The sequence below is a fragment of the Haliotis rubra genome, unplaced genomic scaffold (assembly GCF_003918875.1).
Source record: "Haliotis rubra isolate DU_JTF1 unplaced genomic scaffold, ASM391887v1 Scf583, whole genome shotgun sequence".
Classification (NCBI taxonomy): domain Eukaryota; kingdom Metazoa; phylum Mollusca; class Gastropoda; order Lepetellida; family Haliotidae; genus Haliotis; species Haliotis rubra.
Genome location: NW_025767283.1, coordinates 595,495 through 611,917, shown reverse-complemented (window position 1 = coordinate 611,917; position 16,423 = coordinate 595,495). Strand labels below are relative to the sequence as shown.

At 37.0% G+C, this 16,423-nt stretch overlaps 2 protein-coding genes and 2 long non-coding RNA genes across 5 annotated transcripts; 3 read left to right on the top strand and 1 right to left on the bottom strand.

Moving 5' to 3' along the window:
* Positions 1-2,177: 2,177 nt before the first annotated feature.
* Positions 2,178-4,096, top strand: LOC124254795. Its single transcript, XM_046688645.1, has 2 exons — positions 2,178-3,205; positions 3,247-4,096. The coding sequence occupies exons 1-2, from the start codon at positions 2,178-2,180 to the stop codon at positions 4,094-4,096; spliced, it is 1,878 nt and encodes a 625-aa protein (XP_046544601.1).
* Positions 4,097-5,713: 1,617 nt separating this feature from the next.
* Positions 5,714-9,854, bottom strand: LOC124254810. Of its 2 annotated transcripts, none has more exons than XR_006892556.1 (4): positions 9,573-9,854; positions 8,739-8,964; positions 8,437-8,543; positions 5,714-7,374 (listed from the first exon to the last, which is right to left on the bottom strand). It is a non-coding gene; the product is annotated as an uncharacterized LOC124254810 (long non-coding RNA). The 2 variants fall into 2 exon arrangements; XR_006892555.1 differs by having other exon boundaries at positions 9,577-9,854.
* Positions 6,325-8,335, top strand: LOC124254812. The gene is made up of 2 exons (XR_006892558.1): positions 6,325-6,407; positions 7,477-8,335. It is a non-coding gene; the product is annotated as an uncharacterized LOC124254812 (long non-coding RNA).
* A 1,394-nt stretch (positions 9,855-11,248) lies between the features above and the next one.
* On the top strand, positions 11,249-16,036 carry LOC124254794. The gene is made up of 8 exons (XM_046688644.1): positions 11,249-11,408; positions 12,553-12,561; positions 13,230-13,252; positions 13,498-13,752; positions 13,993-14,112; positions 14,363-14,422; positions 14,924-15,155; positions 15,667-16,036. The coding sequence occupies exons 4-8, from the start codon at positions 13,587-13,589 to the stop codon at positions 16,034-16,036; spliced, it is 948 nt and encodes a 315-aa protein (XP_046544600.1). The 5' UTR covers positions 11,249-11,408; positions 12,553-12,561; positions 13,230-13,252; positions 13,498-13,586.
* The last annotated feature ends 387 nt before the right edge of the window (positions 16,037-16,423 follow it).

Genomic DNA, 16,423 nt, shown 5'->3' with positions numbered 1-16,423 from the left:
CTATTATTTTCCGTGAATATTGATATCAAATATGTACAATAACAGAAAGTAAGAATTTTGAAAAAGAAGTTTCCAGAAAATAAGACCAGTATATATTTTCAAAGGTCTTTCAAGCGCCGATTTTTGAAAACGATACATAATGTGTTTTGGACGTCTTCCGATGAAGGACAGCGCGGCCGTCTAAAAATAGCAACCAATGGAAAATGACATAACATTGTCAATAATGAAAAATGAAAGAAATATTGGCATTTATCACATTGGATGTCTTATTGCATCCATGTATAATATAATAGGACGCGAAAATCCTGGTTCGATCAGATTTACTGTACAAAATATATGATAACATAAGGTAACTTAATCAAAACGTTCATGTCGCTTGGCAATAGTCATTAGATCAACATGAAATATCATAAAATATTATTCACACATGAAAGTCATAGTCTTCTTGAATTGACAAGAAAATAGTGAAAGTTTGTTACAAGTATATTTTAAGAATATGTTCCTGTTTATAAAACACAGCCTTAAAGTTTAATTGAGTCGCTGAAATGTGAGTATTTTACGTTATGTTTTAAACATAAGACAAAAGTAGATAAACATATGTCAGACTTCTGTATTTTATTACCTAAATGTCAATGTAATGAAATATACAATTAATAAAAATGCGACAAACAGTACAAGTTTGCCAACTAGCATCGGAATAAGCTGGTAAATCAGAGTCTTAGGACCGATTGGATAAGGGTGTATGATACGTTACGGTGTTTTCATGTATATGGTGAGGATGAAGTGTCATATAAGGATCATATCTCATTAGTATATTGCCCTGAGTTGATGGGAGTACAAATATAAATCTGTCTTCACTTTTTTCTAAGATATTTGTCGAAGGTTTGGCTTAAAGTATTATACGTAACGTAACTTACGTTACAGTATTTTACGTAACAAAGATGTAAGTGAGGGACTGGAACACAAACCAGGACTTAGACATCACAAACGTTGATGACGTAAAACGCAGAAACTATGACGTCATCTGTGAGGTTCATCTTCCGTTGAAAGCACGTTGTGCATGGTTGGACTTCTGTTTGTTCACTAAGGTAAGTTTATTGAACGCACAGAAACAATACCTTTATAGATTCGTAGCCAATTTCTTGATTTCTCAGAAGACTAATTATACAACTTCATATTTTAATCTGAATGTTAATTACACGACATTAATTTGTACTCAGAAATCACGTGTTTATACATAACGTAAAATACAGTGATTGTAACGTAAAATACATTATATCATACAAGGGCTAAAGGATATATAATTGGAAGTTAATACCCTATGAATAGACAAATCAAACACAATTTAATGTTCATCAAAACATATTTCAAAACACATATAATTTGTATAAAGTTAAACATGTAAATTTATAGACAGAAAAGTGTTTGTATAAATGTGTGGGTTAAGTTTAAAAGTAAACTTGATGTAAAAATACATTAAACATTTTAATCAAAAATATACAACACATACGTCTTGCATTTATAAATATTGGTAAATATGCACATTTTAATGCGGTAATAATAAAAATCGAATTCACTATTATACCATTTGTTTTTGCAGCATCTCAGATATGGCTAAAACTGCAGCTGAAAGGCAGAGACAATATCGAGAATGCAAAAAACAAAAAGAAGGTGCCGCATATTTGCAAAGGGAAACTAACAGAGTGAGGCAGTACTACAAGAAAACTGAAGATATGAGCAGAAACGACAAAGATAAGCGTCGTAGAAAGGTTCGGGAACAAGTCAGGGAACACAGGAGAGCAGTGAAGTTGAGAAGACTTGGTGAAAGAGAAGCTGTACCTGCAAGAAGCACTGAGTCAGTTCCAGGAGACACAGAGAACATGGTATCCAGCACAACTGAATAGCCAACTAGTTCTACTGCACCGATGTTGGTTCAACTTCCGTGTATGACATCATCGGGCAAGAAAAGCAGGAAAAGGATAAGCCATGCAGTTTCCAGAGCTAACAGAACAATTGCTCGTCTGAAACATGAGAACCTGACACTGCAGAGAGGTATGAAACGAGTCAGCAAACGTTATGAACGTTTATTCCGTAAACACAAACAACAAACATCAAAATCATCTGAATCTAGCCAGCAATCCACTTCCAATGAGACAACGACAGAAGACTCTGACACTATGACTCCAAAGCGGAAAACTGAAAAAGAATTACAGAACTTTAAATTTACAACACCAAGATCTAGAAAGGCAGTTAAAAGACGTTTACTTTTGGCTAATTGTTTGGAACACGAACTATCTGAGGCTAAGAAGCATAACACAAAGAAACATGTAAGAAGCCTGGTCAACATTGTTTCTGGAAAGGTTGTCAAGAAGTACAGAGGAGTCCGCTACATTGCATCTAGAACTGGAATAAACAGGAGAACATTACTCACGGCATCATCTAAAAATATCATGCATGTGCGAGAGATAAAGTGGAAGACTAGACTGGCTCTTCAGCAAGATGTAGTTGCGTTCTATGAGAGAGATGACAACTGTCGTTGTATGCCCGGGAAAAATGACTTGGTCGGAAAATCACAGCTTCAAAAAAGAGTCTTAAATGATTATCTGGCCAATCTATTCCTAAAGTTTGGGGCTGAGTTCCTGAATGTGAAGCTGTCGCTGTCGTCATTTTGCAAACTGAGACCTGCTCACGTTTTGCCAGTGTCATTTACAGCAAGGAACACCTGTCTTTGCAGTAAACATCAGAATATGGCCTTAAAGTTGAAATCTCTCAAGAGCTTTAATGTTGTTTCCACATCAAGCCCAGATGCTTTCATAAAGGCTCATACTCAGTCAGAGATTGAGAGGCAGCTGTCCCAGATTCAACTTGATAAGGTCACCTATAAGACCTGGAAGAAGGTGACAGACAGCAGGGGCAAGTCGAAGATGAAGCTTGTGGATGAAGAAGTGGCCAAAGATGATTTTATCAGCAACTTTTTGAGTCAGTGTACACAGTTCCGTGAACATGTGGCTCGTGTCCAAACACAATACGCTCAGCTCAGGTTCTTGAAGGGCAATTTGCCGGACTCTCATGTCATCATCCAAATGGATTTCGCCGAGAATTATCTCTGTCAATGTCTTGACGAGATCCAGTCTGCTTACTGGAATGCCACTATGGTAACACTTCATCCAGCTGTTGTATACTTCAAGAACAATGGAGTCCTCTATCACAAAGCTTCATCTTCGTCTCTGATACTATGAACCATAGTTTTGGCACCGTATACACCATTCTGCAGTCATTGCTTCCAGAAGTTAAAGAACTGGTTCCATATCTGTCGTATGTTCATTACTGGACGGACTCGCCATCAAGCCAATATAGAAACAAGACAGCTTTCAACTATGTCCTACAGCATCCTGAGGTGTTTGGTGTTCGGGCTTCGTGGCATTATATTGAATGTGGTCACGGTAAAGGGCCCTGCGACGGCCTTGGAGGTACCGCAAAAAGAATGGCCGATTCAGCCGTGAAACAAGGGAAGTTCAACATACAGAGTGCCCACGACTTCTATGTATGGGCAACTGGGCAACCAAGTTCTGTCGTGTACATCTTCAGCAGCAAAGAAGACTGCGATTCCAATCAAAAGAGACTTGAACAGTGGGGTGTGAAGCCAGTTAAAGGAACTATGACAATTCACGCAGTTTATGAAGCAGAGGGTTGTCTCATGGTAAAGGAAACATCCTGTTTCTGTGATGGATGTTTTGCCTCTGATGGGTTCTTGTCTGTCCCGTCATGTCCATGGCAGAGAAAGGTTCTTGTGACAAACCCGGCTCCAGATGACAATGAGGAGAACGCTCCACAGCCAGAGAATGTTCAGGTTGATGAAGAAGTTCTGCCTACCCAGTCAGAAGCAAACGTTGTCCAAGATCCAACCTGTGAGATATCAATCAATGTTGATGCTGCCATTGTTGCTGCCATTTATGAATTTGACAACAAAGTATATTTTGGCAAAGTTCTGGATATTGACGAACAGAGGACTGTCAAATCTGTTTTATTGAGGCCTCTGGAAAAACCTGTAACTACAAATGGCCACGAAGTTCGGACAGTGAAACCATTTGGGTGAATAAGCGATTTGTACTGGAAAAAGTATCAGACCCGAAGCCAACAGGGAAATCTAAAAGGATGTTCATTTTCCCTCCCGAAGATCGCAAGAGAATCAACACTTTGTACCAGAAATACCTCGAAAATTGATACCATGGTATTTGGTGATGTTCCAAGAACTGTTTCCAGTTGCGTTTCATTACAATCTTAACTACTGTTATTTATTCCTGCCAGAGAACCGTGTGGTATCTTACGTTATGACATTGGTATTTTATGTTAGAGCATTGTGAATTCATGTTTTCAAATAGTTCAACTACAGGTCATTGGAACATAATGTTGCTATGAATATTTTGTCATGACTTCAGACCAAAGAAGGACACTTTGTGACACAATACACAGTTGTATGTTACGTTATTAAAATTAGTATAATACATTATGTATTCTGGTTGTTGTATTTTGGGGCTATGCTCTTTGAATGATTGAAATACAGCTAAAATAAAAGACTCTTTTTATTTTCATAGTTCCGACCGATCGCCCGTCAACCAATCAGATCGCGTCTTTCCGACATCGCGGGATAGCTTGTTGCTAAGGCGCCATTAGGTCCCCAAGCTTTCGGTTGTCAGGACATTTGACCCCTGCAAAGTAGCTTCCGACCGATCGCCGTTTTTAGTGATAATTGCTAGGGAAACGATGTTGCATGGGGACTTGCAAAGTAGCTTCTGATGAGAATGATATCCTGAGGGACTTGCTTGGGAATGCAATTTTCATTCCTTTTCCAAAACCCAAGTTCCGTTTGGAAACGTGTTTGCGATGGATTAGGGCTTGTGGAAGACCCCATCATCAGCTGAATAACAACATCAACAAACACAAATATGTGTGTTCAAAGGTACATTTAATTATTGATTCATTAACCTGTGAAATAATTGTCAAAAGGGGAAGATTTCAGTGAGGTTACCTGTCCACTGGAATTATATTACGTATACTGGAATTATCTATTATGATACGTGCATACAATAGATCTAGTACCGGTACATAGCTAAGCTGACTGCGTAGTGTAAATATTTATTATTTTCTTTATATTAGATTTTTTATATTTTTTTTATCATAATCATAACCTGTAGTGAAGTAATACTGAACTCAGTAGTACACTTCACAATGACTTCATATAATCAATAAGAAAAATGCCCAAATTGTCAGATTGTGGTACTGCCAGTAGATATTGTGATTTCATATTATCAAAATCAATTTTGACTTTGCTCACTTTAAATATATGTGATTAGTGTTAGAATTTCTGAGGAATTTGATAATCAATGTACTGTTTTGACAGCATTTCAAGACCAACAGCAGAGTTCCCATACCCTATTGCTATTGGGGAAATGTGACACCAACCCGGCCACCACCAAGAAAGAGGATCTGGATCTGTGATACCTCCAAGGTATATTCATCTCTAAGGTATATTTCTCAAAAGAAAGAAGTGTATGTAACAGTTTAACATTTCAAGAATACAATGCCTATTAAGAGTTGTTTTGATGTTTTTTGTGCTCATACTACAAACTTTACTATAATTATTTTAAAAAGATTTAATGTTAATGTGACAAACATCAGTATGTAAGAAACAACACAACAAAAGAATAGTACATCATCTATTTTTATTTTGTCCTCACTTGTCAGTGTATGATGACTTTTTTTAATCCCAAAATTTGGACAATGAAGAAAAATTATCAACTTATTTCATGCATCCCCAAAACGTATAACCATGTTTTTATAAAACAAGAGCGATAACAACATATAAATATGAAGCATAAAAATAACAACACAAAACTTAATTATAAGTACACCTGAAATGGTTGACCTCAAAGTTGTGTAATTATGATAAATTATTAAATAATTTGATGCATGTAAAAAACGATTGATCTGTAACAAATTATACAGAAACAAGTGCGATAACAAAATATACCTGTAAATAAAACTAACAAATCTAAAATAACAAAACAAGAAGATTAAACCATTGTGTAAGATGAATAATCTGTCAAAAATAAATGAGATCTATACATGGAGATGAATATATAGAAAATATATCAATATAAAGAATATATAAGAAAATTATATCAAAGTAAAGTGACAACAGGCTATAAGGGTAAATTACTTACTCATAAATTTACCTAATTTAGATTTACAAAAAATATGATATTACAATATTGCCACATATTTACTACAAATAACTATTTTTCTAAAAAATATGTTATTTCAGACAACTGTTTGAAACAAACAGAGAAATATCCCCCAGAAAGTGTCTGTTGAAGAGAATCAAGGTACACAGTCTGGTGAATCATGTAAGTATAACATGGAAAAGCTCAGTTGGGGACAGTCAATTATGGCACTTAAGGCAAAATCTTAATTGGATATTTTTCAGTTGAAGCTGATAGTATTAGCAAATCAAAACCATTAGGCCATTATAATCAATTTAAAACATTTTGAAGTTATATAGCTAATTTCAAAATCTTTCATAACAAGATGGAGACATTGTTTTTCCTGGAATAGGATAGTGAACAACGAATATCCAAAAGCACTTGTTAGTTAACACCATCAATTATTGTACAATTTACATGTCAAGAAATGGCTTTGCATGTTCTTTAAAGAATACTTTTCTAGCATACATGTCATGTATTCAATGTCTGGGAAAATACGCTCAATGTACGCTCTCTTTTTGGGGGTAAACCACATATTCATAGAATTCAGCCCCGGTTATCATTAACTGTGCCTGAAATTGGGCATAATGAGCATGTCTTTTGGATAGTTTGAGAATGGCAATTTCCTCCTGCAAAAATAAATTTGTTATCTTTTCCTATGCTTCTTCAAGTGTAAAGTGTCGAGCTGAGTTCGGGCATTTAATTTCAATAATTCTGTTCTCCTTTTCACAACATATCTTGCCATCAGGAGTGGCTCCAAGGAAACTGAAATTATTGTTGATTACTAGTCCACTCTCATGTAGATGGTTTGAGATTTTGTGTTCTAAATATCTTTTCTTGGCCTGTACTTCAATGTTCTTCCCATAGGAAAGAGATACTGAATGCATAGAAGTCTTGGGAAATAGACTGTTGAGAAAAGATAGTGTAGGTTTCTTCTTTCTGTTCATAACCTTTCCAAAGTTGGAAGCTGTAAGACGATTAGATCTTAGATCTTTTCCAGGATCTGTAAGTTGATACTGGGCATTAAGATCTTCATACCCAGGAGCGAGTTGTACAGGTGACACTTTCGGAAACTTGATGAACGTAGTTGATACTGCACGTGATTTTCAGTCTGAAAATAAGAAATTAAATCATTGGAAATAATAACTTTAAGCCCGGACACATTATTTTATATATTTCATTCGAAATTACAAATTAGCCTGTTATTTTTCAGTCATCGCTCCACTTGAGCAACACCAGACAGTCCAAATTCAGAATCTGAGATCCTAGGTAGAAGATCAAGGACAACAGATCAAGGATATGAAGAAAATTTTAAAGGAAAAAGACAAGGAAATTGTAAAGTTGAGGGAGGAACTTAAGAAATGTCAAAGATTTAATGTGACCAGTGTCTTAGTGAGATCAGGGAAACTAAACGGCCTGTTTAAATACTACACAGGCATTACTTATGTCAGGTTTCTTGCCATATTCAGTTATTGGCCTTCCTTCTGCCAGGTGATCAGGCATCATGTTTGAATTATGAAAAAGGTCATCGTGACATTAGAAAGTTATCTACTAAAGATTGCTTGTTCCTGACTATGTTGACTGTGCCACAGTTTTGGATAAAAAGACCTCAGTATGCGTTTTGGACTGTCATTGCAATCAGGTGGTGTAATATTCAATACCTGGATTGAACACGTGAACTTGAAAATGGGCCAGTAAAGTATATGGCCACATAAAAGTATAATCCTTCAAATTATGCCTGCAAAATTTAGAAAGGAATATCCTTCATCCATGATGATTATTGATGGGACAGAACTGAAGACTCAAGTACCCTGTGCTTTAGGGTTACAGTCTCAGCTATACAGTGACTATAAGTCAAGTACTACCTTAAAGTGTCGTGTATGTTGTGCCCCTTGTGGTTCATTGACATTTGTTTCTGAATTGTTTACAGGTTCAATTTCAGATAAAGCTTTAACTGATCAATCAGGATTTTATGATGCTGTACGAGGCAGGTACAAGAATAGATCGATGTTGTTGCATCCTGTGATATGAATGTGATACTAGTCTCTATGAAATAAATATAATTTCAGTTACATGAAATGTTAGTCTTGTTACTTAAAAAATGATGTACTGAGTGTTATGTTTTGACTGTTTTGAAGAACAGGATCCATGTCCCAATAGATTAAAACATTACCTGATATGACAAGACTGATCCCAAGCTAGACGTCTCCGAGCAGAGTGTTTAGTCACCGGGGTGCATCTGTCTGTAGCACATACTGCAGTGGGGTAATATGTGGAAGTCTGCAACAATATTCATCTACATTATATTCATTTGACACACAGTTTCTGAAAATTAAAAAAAACATATCCTTAGTTCAATGCGTATATACTCTTTATAGACCATTAGGACCAACTTTAAACCTGCACCTGTTTTAGTGATTATGTGCAAAACAGTTTTCACCAATTACAATGCAAAAGTGACAAAAGTATCCATACCTGGTGTCATTGAACTTGACAAATGATTGGCTTCCTATTTCTAGACTGGCCAAGAGGTTGAGCCACAATCACTTGGTTGATAGGCACTGGGATGATCTTGTTGCCCCTGTGAATCTGCGTGGAGGCTGGTGCAACTCTGTTTTTCATGAATGTGCGTGAAATTGTGAGGCTTGATCCCTGAAGTGTCTTCACAAGGCCAATGATGTGGGAACATCTTTCACCAAGTCTAAACAAAAATGAATTCATGTGAAGGAAATCTAAAGATTTTTTTTATAAAAATGAAATACCATTGCATCAAGAAAAACATCTAACCCAAAATCATGTTACTTATTCTTAAGTGTATCAAAATGAACATATAATGATATAAGTGAAATCACAAATAATCTAAATTCGATTTTCAGTAGATTCTAACTTTTAATTTTATTAAAGTCTTTACTTATAATTAATAGTACATTATGTGCTAGGCATGGTGTTTCATTAATAAGTTTATATTTGAAACTGTATATTACTAGCCCTGCGTAACATTTGGAGGCTGATCGAAAACTAAACAATTGAATTTTACGGTTCATTTTTAGCCAAATTACTGAATGGATAAATTTCCTTTTTGCCGATAGTATATGTAAACCCGATGTACAATAAATAAAGAAGTGTAAACATCGTCATGTTTTGCTGCCAAACTTCGATAGGACTAGAAATCAATCAACACACCAGTCATAACCCGACGAGAACAAATGAACGGTCACTGTGCCATTGAAATGAAAATCTCTTAATCTATCAGGCACTGATTTTAAGTGATTTATATGAGGATTTACTGACTTCTTATCAATGACGTACTTACCCAGCTTCACAAGAACAATAGCTGTGAACGATCTTCTCGGCGCTTGTGTCAATCCTCAAATGGAGGGTATGCGGGCTCCGATTCTTCGACATTGACCGCCAGCACATGGCATCAATGTCAGAGGTGTTGTCACGGTTATAAACTCGTATCTCATGGATATAACCCTGTGAAGAAATAGTGTAAGCCTGTCTGTTGCGATTTCTGCGTCAAAGTAGGATGATCTGGCAAGAATGCAACAGATATTGTGTCGGGAACAGGCAAACGGTGCCTGACCGTGTATCCGCCATTTTGACAGCTCGGCATCCCAAAGCTTGGGGGGACGTAGCAACAATAACCAAGGTGGGCGGAGCTTGGGTCGGTAGTCGGAACTATGCATGCCATAAGGCTTTGCTTTCATCTCTAAAATATACAGTGTTATCGCTTCGCTATGCAGATTCCATTCATTGGTATAACACAAATATGATCTAAGAAACAATCATAAACTTTGAAAGATGTAAAATTTACCCGTACCCTCGATTCGATGACTGATGTTGAGCACTCGCTTCGCAAATTCTAGACAGGATGCTTGGCTGTCACAGCTGGTGACCTAGCCGAGAGCCGCGATGGGTCATGTCTTAATTGACTGTATAGGACCGCATCCTCTCGGCTAAGCTGAGGCGTGTTCAGCAAGCCGAGTACACGCGAATATTAGCGAGACCTCGCTTCCGAACACCCGCGCTGAAACGAGTTCACGCGTGTACGCGCGATTTGCCTCAGGAGGTACTAAATCGATTATTTGTACAGGTATTCGTCAGCCGGCAAAATTCTCATAGACTTGCATTGTTAGTTTAGTGTAGCTATAATAATTTTGCAGGTTGTTAGGAAATCATCTTGGTCACAGATACATAATTTCCATGTAATGTTCCGCATTGTAGTTACATGAGCAACATATATAAAACATTGTGCATTCTTTCCCCATAGACCGCCATGTTAAACATTCTCATAACCATGACATGCATCAATCAAAGTGCAGTCATTCTTGAAATACTGAATGGAAAATAAAACGGAAATTATGTCTTTGGAGCTGAGATGATTCATGAGACATGTGCAAAATATGAACAAGATCAAACGACAAATAAATTCAAGGTAACTTTTCTAGCTTCACAAAATTTACATGTAAGTCTATGGAAATTATGCACAGTGACGAATATTCATGTCCAATGACTGCATATTGTTGCAATATTGGCGGGAGTATCTGAACGAGTGAACAAATATTTTCCTGTTTCTTGTGCACACTTGTTTATTCGTGTAAATGTATTTGTATAAATGTATTTGTTTAACGTCTTTCACATGTACAACGCATAGAGCCATGGTTGATGCTGAATGATTATTTTTTTCACCTTCTTGAGGTTTCTATACCATAAGTGTTACCTAATATATTTTATTTATTTCACAAAATGCAAATACTTTTCGTTTACATTAAAGTCATAATGTCGATTTTCTTCATCAGTTATTTTGAAGTTCCCCCATTTTACTAACGTCTATGAATCCACCGCTCAATCCGCCTACGAATCCACCGGATTTCCACGTCTACGAACCAGTCTAGTCTACGAATTCACCTACAGCCATCTGAACTAGACAGTAGATTTTTAGATTCCACTTGTTTCATGAGCCAAACTTTTCATAAATCTTTGGGGCATATTAGTTACTTTTTAGTGTTTTATTTGTGAGTTTTGTTGAGTCGTAAATGATTTTGTATATGTTTTTATCTGCAGACACACAGTTGGCAACTAAGATGTTTATACGAATGGAGGAGAAGTACAAAGTGGACTCTTCAGGCCACAGAAATCTTAGTAAGTGAGAGAGTACACCACAGTACATAACATCTTAATGTATCAGTTACATGGAAACCTGAGTCTGGATTCACTAAACTTCTAAGAATTTTCTTAGTTTTTATACTTAAGTTTCCTTAGAATTCTTAGCTGAGAATTTATCTTAAGTATCAATCCACCATGCGACTAAGCAGAAATCTTAGCTGAGAATTTTAAAAATTCTAAGTGAGAAACGCATGGCAAAGCACAAACGCCGCTCACGTTCAGCATGCGCGAATCATGAGTGGAACCGGGCCATTTCGCAACAACATCAATGATATGTCAGCTGTGGTCAAAGACAACCTGAGTATTGATGCTGTGGTACTGCTTCCTGTTCACATAAATAGGTTCGTGCTGGGATGGTGCCATAATCTGAATGTGGGTGCCATCTATAACCCCAACCACTCCGGAAAAATTAGCGATGCCATAGAAACCAAGTTGGTTTCGTCGGATTTCAGTCGGACTGGTTGGAAACGAAACGAACTGTCGAACAATGGCGGGGGCAGACAGTGCAGTTTTGGTTTGGTTAATGGCCCTACTCACTGAAGACTGTGAAACACCAATGTGGTCCGCATTACATAGCTGCATTTTGCCTGTGGCAAAGTAATGCAGCATGATTAGAACTTTGTCAGTAGCTGATCAAGGATTACTTCTTCGAGTCACAGGTGAAATTTCATTTGAAATGAGACTTAATAAAAATTGTATACCACTTTTGGATAATCTAAATCTTCGTGTCAACTCGGTTTCTGTTGTTTTTTTCTAAAATGTTGGTTCTGTCGATGAATGCATTGGCGGCCATCTTTGTTTACTTTAAGAAAATTCTTAGTGCTTAAGTAACCTATGGAGGATTCTTAAGTTAAGACAAAATCTGAAGCATTAAGAGGTTTGATGAATATTGCTTAAGCAAAAATCTTAGTTTTAGATAGGTTGCTATGGAAACTAAGAATTAGTAGACTTAAGAATTCTTATGGCTTAAGAATATTTACTTAAAATTAATATGGGCAGTCTTTTCAATTAAAATATTTAAGAAATGAGTAATTATATATATATCTTTCACAGGAATGTTTTAACTGTTCACTTTTGAATATGTTTCTTTACTAATAAACATGTGGTTTTTTTCATCTAGGAGCCACTGGTAATATTATCTTTTCTGTTTCCAGCATGTTCACAATAGCTACAGCAAATCCCTTTGCAAAGAATTAATCTTGCTTTAATCTTGCTTAATCATGTCTGTATTACATGCTGTTGTGGGTAGTAGTATTAGTTTCTTAATTATCCCCCTAGGGGGATATAGTCAACGCCCTGTCCGTCTGTCCGTAATGATTTTCTGAAGACTCTTGTTGCTTTTACTATCCTATGTTTCCTATCATTGTCTTATGTGTTCCCCTTAGCACAGTCCTCTTAATACATTTGTCACAATTCATCACCTTCTTATCATGTTAAATGAATTGCACACGCTTATGGCTTATCCATTGGAGGGCTTACTGGTACAATAATGTGAGGTGCACATTCTTGAAGTCTTTCTACTGGTGTGGTTTTCTTTGCCTCTTAATATTTACTATCTTCTCTACTCATCTTTTATAAAGTATACACATGTATGTATAAACCTATGTATATAGTGTTTGGATACAGCTATTTTCAAGATATATATATATAATAAAGTAATTAGTCACTTTCATTTTAATGTAATGAATGAAGTAATATATCTCATAATGGTACTTGTCAAACTTGCTGTAATAGTTATAGATTTGACTGTACATGCTGTATGACATATTAAATTTGTTTACTTTTTGTTGGGTGCAGGTTTGGGAGGAAAGTTATTACCGGTAATCCTTATTTCCTTTTACTTTCAGTTTTAAAGGTAAAGGTATTTTTGTGAAATAACAAAAAGTGGAGATGATTTTACATGAGTAACAATTTAAATATGTTCATTGACTTATTGCTGGAAAAATTATTCTTATTGTAAATGTTCCATAATATTTGCCTTATTTTCATTATCCCATTTTCAAATATTATAGTCATTATATTTGAAGAATAAATATTGTATAGAGCTTTTATTTTTTCATTAAAGGTATTGCTGAATCCTTTGAATTGGCTTCGGAATTTGGATTGTTGAATACTGTCTCCGCTGCTTGTAAAAACAGTGGGGTCAGTATCAGCATGAATATAACAAGACCGACTCACTTTGATGATGTGTCTGCATCTGCATATGTGAAAGATGTGCCGGATGAAATGTTATGTCGCCTTGGGCGGTTAGCACCAAAAGATCTCACGGCACAAGAAAGAGTTAGGTTCCTGGAACAATTGGTAGCATCAGTACCAGATGGTAAGCATTAAATATTACATTTATATGTTTGAATAAACAAGGTCTGTCAGCCATAACTGTCAATCCCAACAATTTTTTTCATTCTGAGTTACCTTTGAGTATCATTTTAATTTGGATGTGGCAAAAACTATAATACCACTAAAGACGGCTTTCATTATTTGCATCTGCTCAAAACCTTTAGAAGCCCTGTATTATATATATGGTCACACTCTTGAATTTGACCCAGTTTATGTATTGCAGATCATAATAGTGAATTCAGTGTTGAACCCAAAGCCAGTACAAGTAGCGCTGGTGCCAGTGACAGAAATAGATGTGACACACTTGGAGATGACATGGAGCTGGACACACAAGATGACATAGGCACGTACCAAGCATTTTCTTCTGCTAAAAATATTTATTCATGGTCTTCTTTCATTTTATTCATTTGGGAGTAAATTATGATTAAAGGAACTAATTCAGAGCAGTTTGCATAAAGCCTAAATGTTAAAAAGCATTTTCCTTTGTGAACTGTTCAACCTAAAATTGTAAGTTTATATGTGTATTATACTTGGGAATCTTAAGTCTGAATGCCTAGCTGTAACAGAATATTATAGAACTAATTTCTTTACAGATTCAGTATTTTCAATGACCACTCACTCCAGTTGGTCAAGCCAGAGTCATCAGTCACAAGGTAATTTAATGCAAATGTTTACTTAATAAATGGTTTATAGAGCTAAATATTAGGTAAAGTTCAGGTAATTCTCACTGAGTCTGGTATTTATCTATTGTTGTCCTCCGCCACAACGCGGAACGTGGGACTAAGTATTCAGCAGCGTATGTCCGTACGTACTTCCCGTTTCTTGTTAACACGATATCTCATGATCTGTTACACGAAAGCAAATAATCAATACGCGAAGGGCTACGACCCGAGCAAGCCAACCAATCATATTCTCTACCTCGACGTTACACCCAATGTCTTCAATTTTTGTGACAGCCTACATTAGGGGAATATGCAGACACAAAATATAAAAAGTAGTAAACATGTTATAAATATTTTGTTCTTCTTTAGCGGTGGGGGACAATGCCACAATAGTGGCAAACACTTGTTATCATTTCTTTTAACTTTGAAATATTCATTTTTGTTGGAAATTTACATGTATCATTTCCAAATGGGTATCTTTACTTTTTTTAGTGAGAATAAACTGGACTGAATGTCAAGTCCGCCTGCTCATTACTCTGCGGCAGCAGTATGAGCATTTGTTTACTAGCAGCATCGTCACCCAGAAGCAGGCTTGGAAGAAAGTAGCCGACGAAATGACTGAGAAAGGTTACTGCTACTCTGGGGATGAATGCCAGAGGAAATTCGGTTCCTTGAGGCTAAGATATTATGATTTCACTGGTACTCAGTTCAAACAAGAAATGGTGTTCTGTTCCTATTTTCACAACTATTCATTCGTTCATTCCTGTTTTCATCCCCATGGCATATAATGTGGGGGGTATAGTTAACACCAGTTTCCAGAGTATAACACGCAACAGCTATGTTGCTGTTGTTCTGATTTCCATGGAAACGATTTGTACTTCATCACAAAAGAGAGAAACAGTACTTTGTCTAAGTTTAATGCACGTTGCTGTACCCGCAACTAGGTGTTTGCACGTTTTCATGTGGCCACCATGTGTAAAGTGCACAGGGTTGTGTGCTGTACACTAGGGGTTGCGACAACACTGAAAGAGTCTTCACACAAAAATGACTCTAAGGTTTATATACTGAGTGGCAGGTGGGCTCGATTCCGGCACCTTGAGCTGGCTGGATCACTAGCCTGACGCGATAGACAGCTCACCCACCGCGCCCCCATTGTGTCTGCAGTTATCAGGAAACTTGATTTTAAAAGGTGGTTTTGACTGATTATTGCAGTCAGGGTTCCTTTCTCTTTGCAGATACAAGACAATAAAGGACCGTAATAACAAGACTGGCAGGGGCAGGTCAACATGGAAATTCTTCAGTCTCATGGATGAGATGTATGCTGGGGATCCAGCAGTTGAACCTGCTGAAGTCAGTAGCCTTCAGAATCCGAAAAATCTAACCAGGGCCCCAAATAGTCCAGAGAGGGAAAGAAGCGACTGTGTAATGCGTTATGATTCTCCTAATACATCCAACAGCAAGAAGGCCCCTGCCAAGACAACACCTAAAACTCCTGTATCTAGGAGAGGCACAGCCTCACTGGCGGATCTATCGGAAATGAGAGAACAACAGAAGAAACAGCATGAAGAGAGAATGGAGGTGGAGAAGAAAAAGATTAGCAATTGAGGAAAAAAGACTGGAAACTCTTCAGAAATTAGTAGATGCTATAGTAAATTCCAAGAAGTAAATTATATATTTATATACTTATCCTATCTCACGACTTGCACCTCTCTCTCTTCATTCGACCATGAGTGGAAACGAATAAAACTTTGCTCCAGGCCGACCTTGTCCCTGTACCCGCGCTGTGCATGCCTTCCTGCCTTAGCTGTGCAGTGTCTTTTTGTCAGAGTGATTTTGTGGTCGGTCTCCTTCACCTCAGGTGAATCAGGATATCCCGTCTAGTCAGTCTAGAGCTAGTGAGCACAATATTGGGACAATATTCAACACGACAGGTCATGATGTTTGTGCCCCAGGAGAGGTGGGACAAGATTCAGTGCAGTGCACTACTCTTTT